This window comes from Lotus japonicus, chromosome 4 (assembly GCF_012489685.1).
Source record: "Lotus japonicus ecotype B-129 chromosome 4, LjGifu_v1.2".
In the NCBI taxonomy this organism is placed as follows: domain Eukaryota; kingdom Viridiplantae; phylum Streptophyta; class Magnoliopsida; order Fabales; family Fabaceae; genus Lotus; species Lotus japonicus.
In genome coordinates this window covers 1,112,359-1,129,584 of record NC_080044.1, presented here as the reverse complement: position 1 = coordinate 1,129,584, position 17,226 = coordinate 1,112,359, and the positions used below count along the sequence as shown (strand labels likewise).

General features: G+C 33.2%; 3 protein-coding genes across 3 annotated transcripts; 2 read left to right on the top strand and 1 right to left on the bottom strand.

The window, feature by feature from the left end:
- The first annotated feature begins 4,201 nt into the window (after window positions 1–4,201).
- On the top strand, window positions 4,202–8,608 carry LOC130714289 (putative MO25-like protein At5g47540). Its single transcript, XM_057564193.1, has 11 exons — window positions 4,202–4,676; window positions 4,788–4,952; window positions 5,103–5,221; window positions 5,363–5,437; window positions 6,109–6,202; window positions 6,285–6,344; window positions 7,284–7,352; window positions 7,589–7,687; window positions 7,917–7,961; window positions 8,046–8,148; window positions 8,226–8,608. Exons 1-11 carry the CDS (start codon window positions 4,575–4,577, stop codon window positions 8,300–8,302), a joined length of 1,008 nt encoding a protein of 335 aa, XP_057420176.1. The 5' UTR covers window positions 4,202–4,574; the 3' UTR covers window positions 8,303–8,608.
- A 1,404-nt stretch (window positions 8,609–10,012) lies between these two features.
- LOC130714290 (inositol-phosphate phosphatase-like) lies at window positions 10,013–13,983 on the top strand. The gene is made up of 11 exons (XM_057564194.1): window positions 10,013–10,170; window positions 10,274–10,329; window positions 10,424–10,555; window positions 10,632–10,735; window positions 10,814–10,898; window positions 11,280–11,334; window positions 11,417–11,460; window positions 12,631–12,699; window positions 12,782–12,882; window positions 12,960–13,016; window positions 13,630–13,983. Exons 1-11 carry the CDS (start codon window positions 10,158–10,160, stop codon window positions 13,724–13,726), a joined length of 813 nt encoding a protein of 270 aa, XP_057420177.1. The 5' UTR covers window positions 10,013–10,157; the 3' UTR covers window positions 13,727–13,983.
- A 698-nt stretch (window positions 13,984–14,681) lies between these two features.
- LOC130714288 (cytochrome b561 and DOMON domain-containing protein At5g47530-like) lies at window positions 14,682–17,226 on the bottom strand. The gene is made up of 3 exons (XM_057564192.1): window positions 16,283–17,226; window positions 15,363–15,617; window positions 14,682–15,259 (listed from the first exon to the last, which is right to left on the bottom strand). Exons 1-3 carry the CDS (start codon window positions 16,922–16,924, stop codon window positions 14,939–14,941), a joined length of 1,218 nt encoding a protein of 405 aa, XP_057420175.1. The 5' UTR covers window positions 16,925–17,226; the 3' UTR covers window positions 14,682–14,938.

Here is a 17,226-nt window from a genome sequence, read left to right as displayed (position 1 = left end):
TTGGTAGGTAGCTTTGAGTCTTGGTTTCTATCTATTGGAGATGAAAAATTGCAGCTTGATGTTGACAGCATTGTACTTGAGCTTGTCAGATCACGTGCTCTTCTTATTTTCTTGAGACTTCCTCTCCAAAATTGTGTACGATATTTTTGAGTTTTACAGCTGTTGCGCGCAGTCTTCAGACAGTCTTCCCTTCATAGACGATCTCGCTTCTTTGCCTTGTGGAAATCTTTTGTGCTTGATCGACACTCCTTAGGTTCAAACAGTGATGATAAGTGTACCTGGAATGTGGAAATATTAGTGTAGCACTTATGTCCTTAAATTTGTTACCATACAAAACATCATAAGTAATATGATCAGAAGTTTGAACTTAACAAATGATACCGAGGAAGGTGAAACAATTGGTGGGTGAGGACAAGCTTAAACAACCACAAGGAAGGCCAAAGAAGACATAAGCCTTTCAAAACGAGCAAAGAGGCAAGAGAGAGTTATGGCACGAGCAAGGAGGTCATAAAACTTGTGTTTCTAATGCCTTTGTGCAATTTCTTTGTTTGGTGTTCCTATGTGTTTAAAGGTTAATGTATTGGATGGGATGAGTCTTATGTTTTGAATTTAAAAGGGATGATGGTGGGATATGGATCTTTTGTCTTGTAAGGGAGTATTGGATTCTATAACATACTCATTGATGTTTGCTTACTTGGAAGAGCTGTGTTTCCAAGTATTTTTTCCTTCAATAAAATTTCATCTTTTGCTTTCAAAAAAAGGAAAATAATATTTTAGTGTATTTTATGAGTCCAAATATTTTTATTTTTATTTTATTTTATGATAATAATAATCATAATTGTAATTGTATACTATATTACTTAATCTTCAATTTACAAAAATATTAATATTTGATGATAAATTTAAAAATTGTAAAAATAACTCATAAAAATAAAAAAATTATTACTTTTCAATTTTAAATATATATCAAAAAATGCTCTTAGGAATTTTATACTCAAGTAATACTAAAATATTACCATCACAACATGAGTTTATTTATTAATATTATTTTCAGAGTCCATGTTATGCAATTATTGATGATTTTTATGAAGTAGATTTACTATTAAAAATTAAAAATTGATCTATTTAATAATATAAAATATTATTTCATAATATTAAATGTTATTACCTTCATTTATTTTTGTTGACTTTAATTTTGAAGTTCATATTTAATAATTTAAATGTCAAAGTATACTTAATATATAATATTAAATAGCATTGATTACATTAGAAAAATTTAAAACTTACATAATAATTAATTAATAAAATTAATAATAGTTCCTATATTTATATATTATTTTATAATTTTTAATTCAAGATACTATTAATACATAAAGGACCTATAAAAAACCATAATTAATATTATAATTTCTATATTAATAATATATAATATAATTGAATAAATATAAATTATTTTAAACATGGTCATAATGAACCTCATCATTAATACTTTGATTTCAAAAAAAAATAATTAATACTTTAAAATCAACTTTACTAATATATAATATAATATAATATAATATAATAAATATTAATTGCTTAATGCTTTGAAGTAAATTTTACTAATATGTATTTTATATTTAAATATATTAAATTAATATTACATCATTTGAAATAAACTTAAAATTATTTTAATGATATTTATTATTATTAAATATATTAATATTACATATTACAATCTTAAGTTCTGAAATTACTTCCATGGAATTATTTTTAATATTTTGATGAAAATATGAGAAAAAATTGCACAAATTATTAAATATTAATTATAAAATACAAGCATTATATATGTGATAATAATATTAATTTTACAAATTAGACAATTATATCAAGCCTTAGCTCTGTCATGTTACGAAAACAAACTAATAAAAAATAATCGTCTCGAAAGAAAAAAAAACAATGATAATGAAAACCAAGAGTATGTATTTGAGGTTTTTCTAGTTTTTGCTAAGGCTCAAGTATTTGTGAATGCACTTTGTTAAATATTTGGTAGATTAAACTTTAGGGTTCTATTTTTATTTGTAGGTTATTTAATTATATTAGAGAACATCCTAAAAAAGTAATATTTAATTCTATATTCATATATAAAGATTTATTTTATAAATAATTATTTTTCTTGTGTAATAATATATAACTTTAGATCTTTAACCTTTATCACATCTTGTTCGAGTTTGGTAGAGCAAACTACAAACGCATATATAATTAATATTAACCTATATATAATTGATATTAATTATAATGAATATTAATTTTATATTTATATACAATTAATATTAATTGTATATTAATATATAATAATGATATGTAATTAATTATATTTGTATACAATTAATATTTGTTGCTATATATATTGTCGCATATCGTCTAGTTTTTTCATCTCATAGTCGTCGTAGAAACCATGACTTTGATAGATCTAAACCTACCCCCGCCGGATTGTGATGCTCGGGAGGAGGAAACGCCAGCAAGGAAAAGGACGAGGACAACTTTCACCTTGGAGCAGAAGATTCATATGGAGGAGTATGCTGAATTTTTAGGATGGAAAACTCGAAGGTATCAAAAGCAAGCAATCGAATTGTTTTGCTTGGGTATTGAAGTTGATCCAGTTAAGTTCAAGAATTGGGTTAAGAACCATCGACGTCGTAGAAACCAAATGAATTGATGCTAAATCTGTCTGTTATCATCATTTGATTTTATTTTGTTTCTTTGTTGGTCAAGTCTTTTGAGAGGAACTTGTGCACCTATGAATTTTGTTCAATTTCATTCCCCTCATCAAAGTTGTCTTTTTATTAAAAATAATTTTGTTTCTCTAGTGGTCAAGTCTTATGAGAGGAACTTGTGCACCTCTGGATTTTGTTCAATTTCATTCCTCTCATCAGAGCTGTCTTTTTATTAAAAATAATTTGTTCTTCAATTTCATTCCCCTTATACTTTTAATATTATGAATTAATTATAGGTATGAAATAGGATATTAAACGTCCATTATCGTATGCAAAAATTGAGTGTTTAAGAATTAACTAGAATCAATTCGAGCGCTTGGCGAAGATCTCCCTTGGCGGCGGTGGGCCGTGTCCGGTTCCTTTTCCGATGGCGGCTTTTGGAGGTTGGAGAGCCAAATGATGATATTTTTTTTTCCTTTCATAGTTTCCCTCTCTCTCTGTCGGAAAGCTTCTCTTTTATTCACCCGACCTTATCTCTGATCTCTTGGGTCACATCGCAAAACACATTCTTGTTCCTTTGCGGTGCATCTAGTATGTTCTTTGGGCGTGGTATATTTGGATCTATAGTAATTTGGAGAGATATGATATTTAATTCTTTTTGCATTCAAGTAGGGATTTAAATTTAAATTCTATTTTTGGGAAAAATGTATAAAAAGTTGCAAATAGATTGAGTTAATCTCCATTGTTTTATTGTTAAACGATAGGTAGAAAAATAAAACATATAAACATTTAATAAGGAAATAGCGATGAAAAAATAAGGTTGACCAATTAGATCGATCAACTTGTTTAACCCACCTAATATGGCGAATGGGTTTCCCCATAGGGTTTAATTTTTTTTTCCACTTTTCTAATTTGCTATTTTAATATTCCTTTTCATTACCATATCACACCTCACCAATTTTTGTTATTAACTGGACGGAAAAAAAACTTAATTTTAATAAATTTAAAATCGCTTATCAGTGTATCAAATCACACAATCATGTGATAGATAAGGACTAAAAATCACTTAAACGTAGATAAAGTCGTGTTATATGGTAGTTCTACCAAAATAAAATAAGTTTGTAGATTGAGTTTAATTGATATGCACCGTCAGTGTAAAATTGTTTTAAACTGATAACAATCCAAATCATAACATGCCACGCAGGAAAAATATTAACTTTTTTTAAAATAATTTAATCAAAATAAATATACATTTTCTGATATGACGAAATTTAATTGGATAATTGCGTTGATATGACCAAATTTAATTGAATGATTGTATTATTGATGATTTTTTTTTTTACTGTGTGTTGATGACCTTGTAGATAATACATGTATTTTAAAAAACAATAATTTTTTTTTTGAAAAGTGACAATAAAAGTTAAATAAAACGAAGAGACAAGAATATTATTTTTATTCATATGATTTTTTTTATTGGAATTTGAGTTCTTTGTAGAAATCGGCAAGCAACGAAACCGTCACGTGTAGCGGACAAAAAAATAAAATGGAAGGGAGAAGAAGTAGTAGTTGAAACTCGAAAGCTGAATCATAGATTCTTCTTCCGATTGCGAAACCCTTTGTTGAAATTTATGATCAATACAATAGCGTAGAAGAAAGAAAGAAACACGAGATAGATTGATTGATAGTAGTTGGAGTGTGAGGTGAAAGGTGAATCACAAACCCTAATTCAATCCTCTCCTCTCCTCATCAGAGAGAGAGTGACTGTGAGAAGCAAACATAGGTGTGTGCGTCTCCAAACCCCGCGGGTCTGTTCGGAGAGGCTCTCCGGCGGAGGTGGTGGTTCACTCCGAACCTCCACAACCTCCGGGATCTCCCAACATGAAGACCCTCTTCAAAACCAAGCCCCGCACCCCTTCTGAATTGGTTCGTCATACCAGAGATCTTCTTCGACTCCTTCAACAAACCAAGCTCGATGACAAGGTATTTTATCGCAATTTCTTCTTCTTCTTCTTCTTCTTCTTCAGTTTCAGCAATTTTGACCTATTTGATGTGTATGTGATTTGTTTTGATTTGTTTGATTGAATCTAACAGCAAATGCCCGAGTTGAATAGAAATATCAGGGACATAAAGACAATTCTTTATGGAAATAATGAATCTGAACCCGTCCCTGAAGCTTGTGCGCAATTGACTGAGGAGTTCTTTAAGGGAGACACCTTGCAACTCATCGTTCAATGTCTTCCAAATTTGAACTTGGAGGTACTTTGAAATTCTAATAGAGAATGATTACTTTTATTGAGATATTATGTTTGTTGGCAAATTTTTTTAATCATCTGCGTGATGGATCGTTTATCTCGATGCTACACTTTGATATGGATGTTAGTATTGAGAGGTTTTGGGATTTTGCAGGCCAGAAAAGATGCCACTCAAGTTGTGGCAAATTTACAGAGGCAACAAGTTCAGTTCAAGCTGATTGCGGCTGATTACTTGGAGAAAAATATGGATATTATGGATGTTTTGATAACCGGGTAAGGAACTGTTGGACGAATGATGGTGCAATGTTGAGGAGATTTCCCTGACTTCTATTTCTTTATGTGCTTGTTGTGAAATTCTGCTTTCCTTGATATTGATTCTAGTATGTCATTGACTAATTATTGTTTCTTTTTCAGCTATGAAAACACAGACATGGCTTTACACTATGGTGCAATGTTGAGGGAGTGCATAAGACACCAGATTGTTGCAAAGTAAGGAAAAGAGAGTAAATAATTCCATTTTTGTGTTCTTTGTGATTTACGTTGACAGGTGAAATCACAATCATTGTGGTCTGGGTTTTAATTTATCCTAGATTAGTTCAAGGTAGTCAAAGTCGGGATTATGCATTTTATGAGGGAGGGGGAGGTTAATCGTAAATTGGATAATTAAGATTAATGGTAAGATTTAGCAAAAACCCTATACTTATACATATAGATACATAAAAATTCATATATGTTCATATAAAATAACATAAATACATAAAAAAAAAACACTTTACATAACACAGAGTTGTTCCCATAACTCATAATTCATAGGAATGTCAAACTAAAACATCCTCACTATCCGCCTCAACACCACCAATTGACTTACCATCCAGGATGTCGCTGGTGTAGGAGCCTTGTTGACAGTGTCAGAGTCTAGTGTTAGAGCCTCATCGTCGGTGCAATTGGTTAGAGATGGGGCTAACAGAGTGAGGAGGGGTGAGGCCTGCTAAAAGAAATGAGGGTTTTGCGAAACTGATTGTGTTTAGGCAATGGGTCAAAAACTGTGTCATTTTTTACTACTATGGAATAGATGTAGTAAAATAAAAAAATGACCTAGGTATAATATTTCTTTCTATCACAATTTGTGAGTTATGCGGTAAACTTTTGTTTTATATCAGATATGTTCTGGACTCTCCGCATATAAAGAGGTTTTTTGACTACATACAATTTCCAAATTTCGACATTGCTGCAGATGCCGCAGCAACTTTTAAGGTAGTTTTTGTTTTTGTTTTTTTTGGTGTCATGCAAATTTCATAAACATAGTCAGGTGTTATATTGTGTCATTTTGTTGCAGGAACTCATGACTAGACATAAATCTACTGTAGCTGAATTCCTTTCTAAGAATTTTGAATGGGTAGGCTCCCCCTGACACTCTTAATTTAGATAGAAAATCTAGTTGTTTTGGTCCAAATAGAACTAGCTTTTTTTTGTTACTTCGCTTTCATAGATTATAAAACATTGTCCTAAAAAAAATTCTTAGAGCGTAGTGCATTGAAACTTATTTCCAGTGATAAGGTGGATGAGATAATTTTCTATATAGCCACCCTTATACATACATAATCTCATTTTTTATGATTATTAATACAAATGTGTTTATTCTCCATGTTCTTACAATTTGGTTCAAAACCACTGGTTTAACTTTTTTTATTTTGGTGTTTTTCTTGGGTGGGGGAGGGGTTTATGTTAATGAGTCAGTTTGATGAATTTATTTCAATTTGACCTATGTTCGGATATCAGATTCGTGAAAGATTCAACCGAACCAACCTAATACCCGTATATAATAATAATAATAGTAATAGTGATATATTTATTTCACTTTTTTGTACTCATTAACTTAGACTGTTTCATGCATTTGGTAATGGAATTTGATGTTTTCTAGTTATTTGGTTGTTTGCCATTATGTAGTACTATTTCATGCTATTTGGTACAAATTTTTGTGTCATTTTCATGCTATTTGGTACTAAAACAATTTTTTTATCATGCGGTACTCATTACCAATTTTTTGTCATGTTATACTCATTACTAAAACAGTTTTTCATTATGTTGTACTTATTGCCATTATTTTGTGATTTTTTTCAAACTTTTAATATTCTTTTTATTTTTCAAAATTATTATTTAGATAGTAACTGATCAACCTGTTCAATCCAGATTATATTTAGTCAAATAATCCTGATTATGTTAATTCCTGATATTTTGCTCATGTAGCTGTCAGCTTATCATGATGCACTCTATTTTGTATTGGCTTTATCTCATTCTATGTTAATCTCATTGACTTTATTGTTACTTCTTTCAGTATTTTGATGAATATAACTCTAAGCTGTTGGAATCTTCCAACTATATTACAAGGCGCCAAGCTGTCAAGGTATGATACAAGTTTTTTCATCTATTTCAATTGTAAGAATATTGGTTGAAGGAAGTTGTAGATGCTAGGGTGATGGTCTTCAAAATGTTTAAATAAATCCTTGCTTCATTTGAGTTTATTTGAGCTAGAGATGTGGAAAACATACATGTCAATGCACTATTGTTGTTGCCATTATTATATTGTTTCTTGTTGAATTGACACATATATATTGTTGTGTTTTTCATTCTCTTTTACAGTTATTGGCAGATATGTTACTTGAGCGCTCAAATTCAGCGGTAATGACTCGTTATGTCAGCTCAAGAGAAAACTTACGGATTCTAATGAATCTTCTGAGAGTATGGTCCTTTCTGTAAAACTTACCTTTTATGATGTCTTGTACCTTGTCTTCCCCTGGGCTTGCTTGTGTCCTCCTATGCTTAAATAATAATTTGTTAAACTAACTAGGCACCCTAATATATTGAGTTGCTGATGAGCATACATTTCAATGTTGAATGAAATGTTCATAAGTTAGTTATATACTTATATGTTTGAAAAAGGCTTTTAACGAGTGATATCTTTTTACAGGAATCTAGCAAAAGCATACAAATAGAAGCATTTCATGTTTTCAAGGTACTATAATTTCCTAACACAGTTATTTTTAAACTCTGAAATTTTGCTTCTCTATGGTATATTGATGTAGATCTTGTCATACAGCTATTTGCTGCGAACCAAAATAAACCAGCCGACATCATAAGCATACTTGTTACAAATAGAAGCAAGCTTCTAAGACTACTGGGTGACTTAAAAATCGAGAAAGGTAAGTAGGTGATGTTATCTTTCAAGAGTTATTGTTTTCATGGTATCATGCATCACATATTTATTGGGATTGTGCAGAGGATGAACCATTTGAAGCTGACAAAGCTCAAGTTATGAAGGAAATTGCTGCCCTTGAACCTAAGAGCGACCCTTAAGCTCCAGATTGAGTCAAGTTGCAAGTTGCATTGCCGCATTTTATTTTATTTAATTGTGCATCGTTACAGTTCTTTTAGATTTAATCAAGATGAGGCTATAATTATACACAATTTCAATGTTTCCGCTCTGAAATTTTATTTTGGTTATGTAAATATTTAGATGAATAAATAGCTAAAATGAGCTACATGCATGCAGTAGCTGCACATGACTTTCCTGGTGTTGGAAAGTTTTATCACTTTGCCCCGCAACCGAGTAGTTTGTAAGTTGCGCAAATTGCACCATGATTTTATTCTGTTACTTATGTATTGCAACTCGTGTCATAGAACAGTTTAAACTAGCTGCACTAACAAGTTGTGGTCCCCTAGAGAATTACTTATTCTCCGAGTTATCTGAAGTGAGTCTTGGGGACTGGAGAGCGGAAGACAAAGTCATATTCACTTGGTCCATATGCATCAGATTTCTAGAATTGAGACGGTTCTTGAGGATCGTAATGAAACCATGTGTTAGCCTTCCTATCTTTAGGGTGCACATAGGTTGGACAAATCTGACCAACCCAAATCGATCCAATAGTAATAATGCATGTCGGATTGGGTAAATGTGTCAGATTTGATGAATTTATTTCAAAATGACTATGTTCAGATATTGGATTCGTGAAAGATCCAATAGAACCACAACCTAATGCCTGTATGTATAATAATAATCATAATATATTTATTTCACTTTTTTGAACTCATTAACCTAGCTTGTTTCATGCATTTGGTAATGGAATTTGATGTTTTCTAGTTATTTGATTGTTTGCCATTATGTAGTACTATTTCATGCTATTTGGTACTAAAACAATTTTTTTGTCATGTGGTGCTCATTATCAATTTTTTGTCATGTTATCCTCATTACTAAACCAGATTTTCATTATGTGGTACTTATTGCCAATATTTTGTGATTTTTTTCAAACTTTAATATTCCTTTTATTTTTTGAAATTATTATTTAGATAATAACTTGATTAACCTGTCCGATCCAACTTGAACATTGTCAGGTTGGTTTAGTTCGGGTTCGAAAGTGAAAATACATGAAATCCAAAATAACTCAAAAAAGATTGATTGGTTCAAATTATATTTAGTCAAAAATTCCACCCAACTCGTGTGCACCCCTAATTTTCTTAAACCTTTTCGGATTGAAAGAGGAAACTAGTGATAAATTAATTTATTTTTGCGTACCTTTAACAAAATTATATTTTTTAATGTCTGCCATGTTTTCTTCCCTATAAATCAAAGTTATGCCTCTTGAAACCAACACTTACATTACATCAGATAGTTATGAGTAAAATTGAATTGTAATTTAGTTTGTTGCTCACACGAAACTTTGTTAAACAAACAAAACAAGAGTACATAAGCCAAATCTTGGCATATACTCCCAATTCCTATACCCCGGGTACTTGATAAGAGGACATTTCCTCTAGTTTCAACTGCTTAGTGTTCTAAGTTCTAACAATGAGTCAAAAATTAGTTAGCTTGACAGACTATCAGTTGTCGGGTACTTGATTAGACCATATTTCCTCTAGTTTTTACTGTGTAGTGCGTTGACACTTGACACTAAAATAAGAGATTAGTCTGACGGCTATCGACTGTGATGATACTTTAGTTAACATCGATGATGAAGCATCTTTTCTCGGTATATTCCATCGTTATGAAACAGACGTTTGGTTCTTGAGCATGGCACCTAAAATACAATAATACAGAAATTTAAGGGGTAATTTTGGGTTCGCTCCCCAAGGAGAAAATTAAAATTTAGAACTCGTTATGCTATTGTATATGATCTGTTGAAGGAGGTGGTACGCACACGCTTACCTGGAGAAAATGGCTGATAATGGTAGGAGCAGGAATGAATGTGAATCCTCGTATATTTGTTTGTTCGTTTGTTTAGTGTTTTAGATTGATCATAATCGTGTTTGTTTTCATTTCAAATAACACAGATTCTATATCCCAATACCTCGCATCTGCAGTCGATGCTGCTCAGAAAGCTGGTGATGTCAGTTCAATCTGAAACTCCGATCCTCTTCTTCTTCTTCACCACTCTCACTCACTCACTCTCTCTGTTTTTCTCTCATTTTTTTTCATTCCAGGTTATTCGAAAAGGTTTCTATGAGACTAAGCATGTTCAGCTCAAGGGACAGGTTGATTTGGTCACTGAAACTGATAAAGCATGTGAAGACCTCATATTTAATCACCTCAAGCAACTTTACCCTGCTCATAAGGTTCTCTTTTTTTTTCTCTGATTTTCCACTATGCATTTACTTAAGCTCATTTTGAATTGGTTTTTATTATTATCAGTTCATTGGTGAAGAAACCTCAGCTGCTTTTGGCACTACAGAACTTACAGATGAACCCACATGGATAGTTGATCCTGTGGATGGAACTACAAATTTTGTTCATGGGTAAATATCCATTTGCAGTTTTAATTGTTTGATGCACTCATATTTCCATGTTGACTATTAACTACAGTTCTTTTTTAGGTACCCCTTTGTTTGTGTATCCATTGGTCTTACAATTGGAAAAATTCCTACAATTGGTGTTGTTTACAACCCAATAATGAATGAGGTCAGTATCTTCCCTAGTTCAGACGTTTTGTAAGTAGGTCACCATGAAACCATTCAAATGTTTTTGGAAGTTTGAAACATAGCTTTGCATTCATTGTTTGTTTTCTTTTTGTTACTGCAAATGTAGAATCAGGGATTGATCTTTGTAAGCAAAAAATAATCGATTGATTCGTTCTCTTTTATCATTACCATTTTCTCTTTCAGTGAACTTGATGTTAGCCTCTTAAAGGCTAGAGATATTGAAGTAGTTAGATTAAGAATATGAATCATGAGTCTAAATATATGTTTCCATTAGTAATATTGATATCAAGAGCTGTACTATGTTTACTTTTTTTCCTCCCTTGCTCAGCATAAAACTGAAAATCGAGATTATTGTATGTAGCTTTTCACTGGAATTCGCGGAAAGGGTGCTTTTCTGAATGGAGACCCTATAAAAGGTGCGCGGTCTATTCTGTGTCTTTTGATTGTCATTAGTAATTGAGTTTGGTTATCTCATGGATATGCCTTGAAATTTTGCAGTATCATCACAAAGTGAACTAATCAACTCTCTTCTTGCATTTGAGGTATGTCAAGTCCGTTTGGTTGATTATGTAAAAGCTATTCGTTTATCTTTTTGTTTGCACCAATATAGTGTATTCCTGTCCCATCCCTTATTGTGCATTTTTGAAACATTAAATTGAGACAATTATTTGCTCTAAATTATCAAAGGGCAAATAGCCACATAACTCTTCCGGTGAACAAAACAACTGCATACATACCAACTGCATGGCCGGTAAGAAGACTGTCTTACGTCTGGTATTTGGTCTAAGCACCAAATCCGACTTGTTTATATGCTTTGGCTTTCACTTTTTGTTTAGTAGGTGATTCTAACCATTACTTGACTGTGTGGTTTTACACACCTGTCTCGGACTAACTGTCTACATATGTAGCTGTGTAACATCTTTATTCTCAGTGACTAATATCTTCCATCATGAACTATATTGCAAACCCATATGATGGTAATTTTTTTTATAAATATGATCAATGCACACACCTTGACACTTATAAATGGATTTGCTGGTTATTTATTTCAACTTTTAAGTAGAGTGGTGAAGCAACCCTCTATGAAGAATCTTCTTTTTAACACAATTTAGCTTACTCATGAAATTTGTGCGGAAAAATTCTAGACTCTGTCTCTGTAACTTATCCATATCCGGTTTATAATTTTCACATACTCCATATGAAAGTATGCTTAGGTAAATTAGAGGCCTAGATTTTTATTGCTATTTGCCTCTCAAATATTCCAAATTCTAAACACACGCCCTGAATATACATATAAATAATTATAATCATGAGCTTGTGCAGAGTTGAAAGTTACAAAACCTTAATGTTTCCTTTTTCTGGCAATAGCTGTGACTTGTTGAAAAACTTTTTAAGAAATATTGGAGTGTGTTTTTTCGGAGATAAATTTTATCTGAATTGCAAATATGATTATTTGGAACATTGAGGCTTGTATCCCCACTGAGGCACTGACTTTCCCTTTTTTGTTGCTGAACTATAATATTTAATTGCATGCGAATCTAACCCTCCAATTTGTAAGTTATCGTTTTTTCTGGAACATTAACTTGACATGGGATGACCTAACTTATCAATTCATGTTCATATGCACTTGGGTGAGGTTCACTTCGAAATGTTTTAAATCAAGACAGATTTGATATTCATCGAGTCTTTTACTTCTGATTCTGAAAGAGCAGTCTGGAGCAAAGTGCGATAAGTTAACCGTAGATACCTTTACAAACAGGGTTAATAGCTTGCTTTCCAAGGTAAAACCACGATTTTTCGTTGGAATCTATCCAACTAAAGTTTGATATGTTTGTGCCATAACCTCGCCTTTAATATGATCAGGTGAGATCCATTCGAGTGCCTGGCTCTTGTGCATTGAACCTTTGTGGAATTGCATGTGGAAGGCTGGATGTACACGTTCAATTTGACTTTGGAGGTCCTTGGTACGAGTCACTTCTTGCATAGATGGTGGGCACGATAATATGATATGTGATTGACATGTTGTCTTCCATTTAATCAGGGATGTTACAGGTGGTGCTGTCATTGTTACAGAAGCTGGAGGCGTTGTATTTGATCCGTAAGTGACTTAAATTAGATACCCTTCTTCTTAAGAAGAGTGAGTATATGTTACATTATTTAGTGATTGCATTGTAAGGCTAATGGTAGTTTCAGAAGAAAAGTTATGTTTTCTACACTGTTAGGTTAATTATTTTAGAACAAGTTAATGTTTGTACCATATTTGTTGAACTTTAAAAGTAAGGGGGCTTAATTAGAGCAATTGAAAATATAGGGACCAAAATCACACTTTTGTAAAACTAAATGGTTAAAAGTGCAATTGCACCTTTTAATTAATAGACACAAACATCGATTATAGTCTTTGTTTGTTATTTTCTTGATTCACACATCAAGTGAAATAGGTGAAGTACTTGTAGGGGCGTTCATCTTGTGGATATTTACTCCTATATAGTAAATTCAAGTCTTCATTCTTGAGAATGGGATAACATTGTTATGTAGTCTCTTTCTTAAAAAGTCATGTGATGCTCTTTTGCTTATAAAGTCACCTGTTATGATGTAACAAGTGTTCTATATTGATTCAAATCATTTGAATATTAATTTTCTGTTTAATAGTTATTTATTGAAAGGAAATTTTTGAGAAACTGAGTACAGATTTGATGGTCCATTTGCTTCAGGTCTGGTGCAGATTTTGACATCACAGCTCAGCGAGTAGCAGCTTCCAACCCTTTCTTGAAGGATGCCCTTGTTGATGCTCTGCGCCAAACTGAGTGAGAAACAATCATTGGGAGACAATGCAATCGCCCTGTATTAGTGTTAGTTTATTTCTCTTTTGTCAAAATGGTTTGAAGTGGGATGAATGTATTTAATTACCTTGTGATCTTACTCACCAAACTTTTAGTATATTGTATTTTTATTTTCCAGAACCTAACATGCTTAATGATGCAACTCGCTTCCTAATAATTTCATTCATATAGCTGGTGAGTGGTTGACAAGAAACTTTCATCTTGACTAGGCTTTGTTTCTTTTCATCTTTTGTGCCAACTCCTTTTTGAATTTATTTTTATTTCATTACTATATGGCTGAGTCATTTGGTGGTTGATATGATCTTAAAATAAAAAAAAGTGTTGCAGAAATATTAGAAAAATTGCAAGTAGTTTGTAAGTCATCCATCATGGAGTTAGTAGGCATGCGAGTTTGCGTGCGTGATTGGTTTACAAACTCTCATCGTGTACAATGAATCTCAAGATAAAATATAGGAATAAAATGATTTGTCTGGGACAGAAAGAAAAGCAGAAGTTTAAAGAGATTGAATTGATGAAAAGTTTTACAAATATAATGTGATAAGAACTTTTAATACAAGTGTGGATCTCAGAATATAATTATTTAGTTATAGTAATAGTGTAAAATTACTTTTTTTTTTAAACCCGTGTAAAATTACTTAAGTATGCACAATAGGTTGAAACATGATTTTATGTAAAATACTCAAAATCCTTCACCACTAGTCTAATTTTAGTGACTCAAGTGGAAAGATATCAGATTTAGTGTATGCCCACGGAAAAACGATTTCTGTTATTCATTAGATGTTTATAGAAGGACTTCAATACCACATTTCATTGAAAAATCTCCCCCTTTGATTTTGCCTCAAGCTCAAGATAGAAAGCTTGCTCCCAGAGAACGCAACAAAGATATTTGACATTGTAAGATACTATGTAGAAAGAGTGAGATCTAAGTAAATAATAAATACAGATAGTGAGAATTAGAAACCGATACAGTAATGTACATAGCTTGGAGAAAAACACACCCTTAAAGCAAGTATCCTATGAAAGAATTGGCTCAAAACTGAGACTCAAACACCCTAAATACCCTCAAAATATATAGAAGAATATACGAAGGGGTCTAACACCTTAATGAAAATGGATAAAGACATAGGAGTAAAGAGGCACAAAATAGCAAAAAAATCAACATCTAATGTGGCTACACACCCTACACCTGCTGTGGATTAGCACCATGTGCTCCATTGATGCCATGTGAAGTCTTGCTCTCTGATTGCCTCCTCTTCAGCACTATGATCCATGTATAAGCTTCCAAAAGGACGGCAATGCCACCCAAAGCTGCAATGATGCCAATGTACGCATTCTTCCAGTTATCATAGCGGTCTCCAACGTAATTTTCCAACGTGTCGAACCCTTTGAAGACGTTGATGATGCTTATGATTATGGTAGAGTAACCGATCAAGTGGTGGTAGATATTCCAGTAGAATCTGTGCTTATGATCTTTGTTAAGCCTCAAGAACAGAGCAAACACCTGAATCCAATCACATAGTTTTCTGTTAGTATCAATACAATTCAGAACACTCATAAGTCACAAGCATTAATACATCTCTATGAAAATATATTCTTAATCTCACCTGAAGAGTTCCAAAGCAGAAGAGGATAATACCAAGTGTTCTATGAGTGTCATAATCAACACCCTTCGAGTCACTGCCGAGTTTGAGACCCATACCCCATCCAGCAACGCCTACTATATATGCAGAGGCTTGGCAGGTGATATGAAGATAAAACCAAGCAGGGTCTGCAGATTTGAACACCTTCAAGTATCTCGCAATTATAGCACCTGTGGGCATCAAAATGCCCCAGCTCACTGCATTTAACACTCCATGGGTCTGCAATTCAAAATCATGTAGAATGCATTTGGGTCAGCTTGAATGTAAATAGTATTGATTTTGGTAAAATTGGCTATAAAGTAAAGTGTTTTATATTTGCTTATATTTATGTTGTGTATGATAATGTTGAGGGTGAGCCTCGACGCAACTTGTTGTCATGTGACTTTGCAGTCATAGTTTCGAGCTATAGAATTCTCTTGCATAAATGCAAGGTAATACTGTTTACATTAGATCTACCAAGGGGATTAGACCCCTCCTTAAACCTCGTGCATAACTACAGCTTTATAGCACCGGGTTTGCGATAATGCATGATAATGCTATGAAATACAGTTGTGAAATTCCATAATTGATTATGTCTATCGCATAAACTAGGATTTGTGCTTCATCTGAAAATTGGTTTTAAAGCTATAATTAATTGTGAAAGGAAACAATGAAAACACCCAAACCTCAACATGGATCCTCTGCACCCTCTACCCTCTGCTGCAAATTCTTAGATATTGATTCTTATATTAGATGGTTCATATTGATTCATAAGAGATTGGTCAAAGCTTTTATATACTTGTCATTTTGCTAAGACTACTGAAGGGCAGCAGGGGATCAGAAATCCCCAAACTTGATTGTGAAACCAAACATGATCATGTTAATTATGAAAGTAAGCTACTTACATTTCTTCTTTTTGCACGTGAATTTCCAGTTGAGGCTGCCTGAGTAGTACCAGAAACAAGATCCAAGGTTTCCTTAGAATTTGCGTGGGGAGAAGTGTGGATATGCTCTTGAGGAGTGGAACCAGAGAGAGTACCATCTTGCCAAACATGGACCAAGGAAGTGGTTCCATTTGGAAGGGTGAGAGTAGCAAAAATGGTCACCTCATTATTCTGGTACTCAGCACTCAAGCCAGAAACAGGGTAACTGATGGTACCTTCTTGCAACTGAGTGTTGGTACTGGCGATGGATGAAGTGTAGGCCCGTGGGCTTCCATCACTGGATTGTGGAATGGCCACCAAAGCCTGAGCTCCAACCATGGCAGGGTTAAGCTTGTTGTTTGGGTTGATAGCCCAAGCGACCCACCTGTTTGTTGATGTGATTCCTGTGTGTCTGTATGCTATGTCCAGGTTCCCAGTGGCCTGATCATAAGTCCAGTGGAGGTACGAGGTTAATTCAGGAAGATCACGACATGTTGTAAACACCTTGTTGGTGGAGAAGGTTTGTGTTTTACATGTTTGTGCTAAGGATGTTGTCAGAAGCACAGAACTCAGAATAGACAAGGCCAACACCAGCTTCAAGTTCAACATGGTAACCATGAACATGTGGTATGATACTATGATTATGGTCCTGCTTCTACTCCTTCCTTCCCTTGCTTTGTTTGATTAATTTGACAAATGAACAATATAAAAACAAAAAGGGACTCAATTAGAACCTGTATTGGGTTGTAATCATCAAAAGAGCAATTGGCTTAAGGGGATTTTAGCATATGTTTTCTTGTGATGGAAACAAATATGCTACAAGTTGAATAAAATGGAGCAGGCAGGGGAGAGACAGGAGAGGGGAGTTTCTTTATTTGTAAGAGTTGGTGGGTTTCGGTTGTTGAGTTGTTAATGTGGATTGTGGA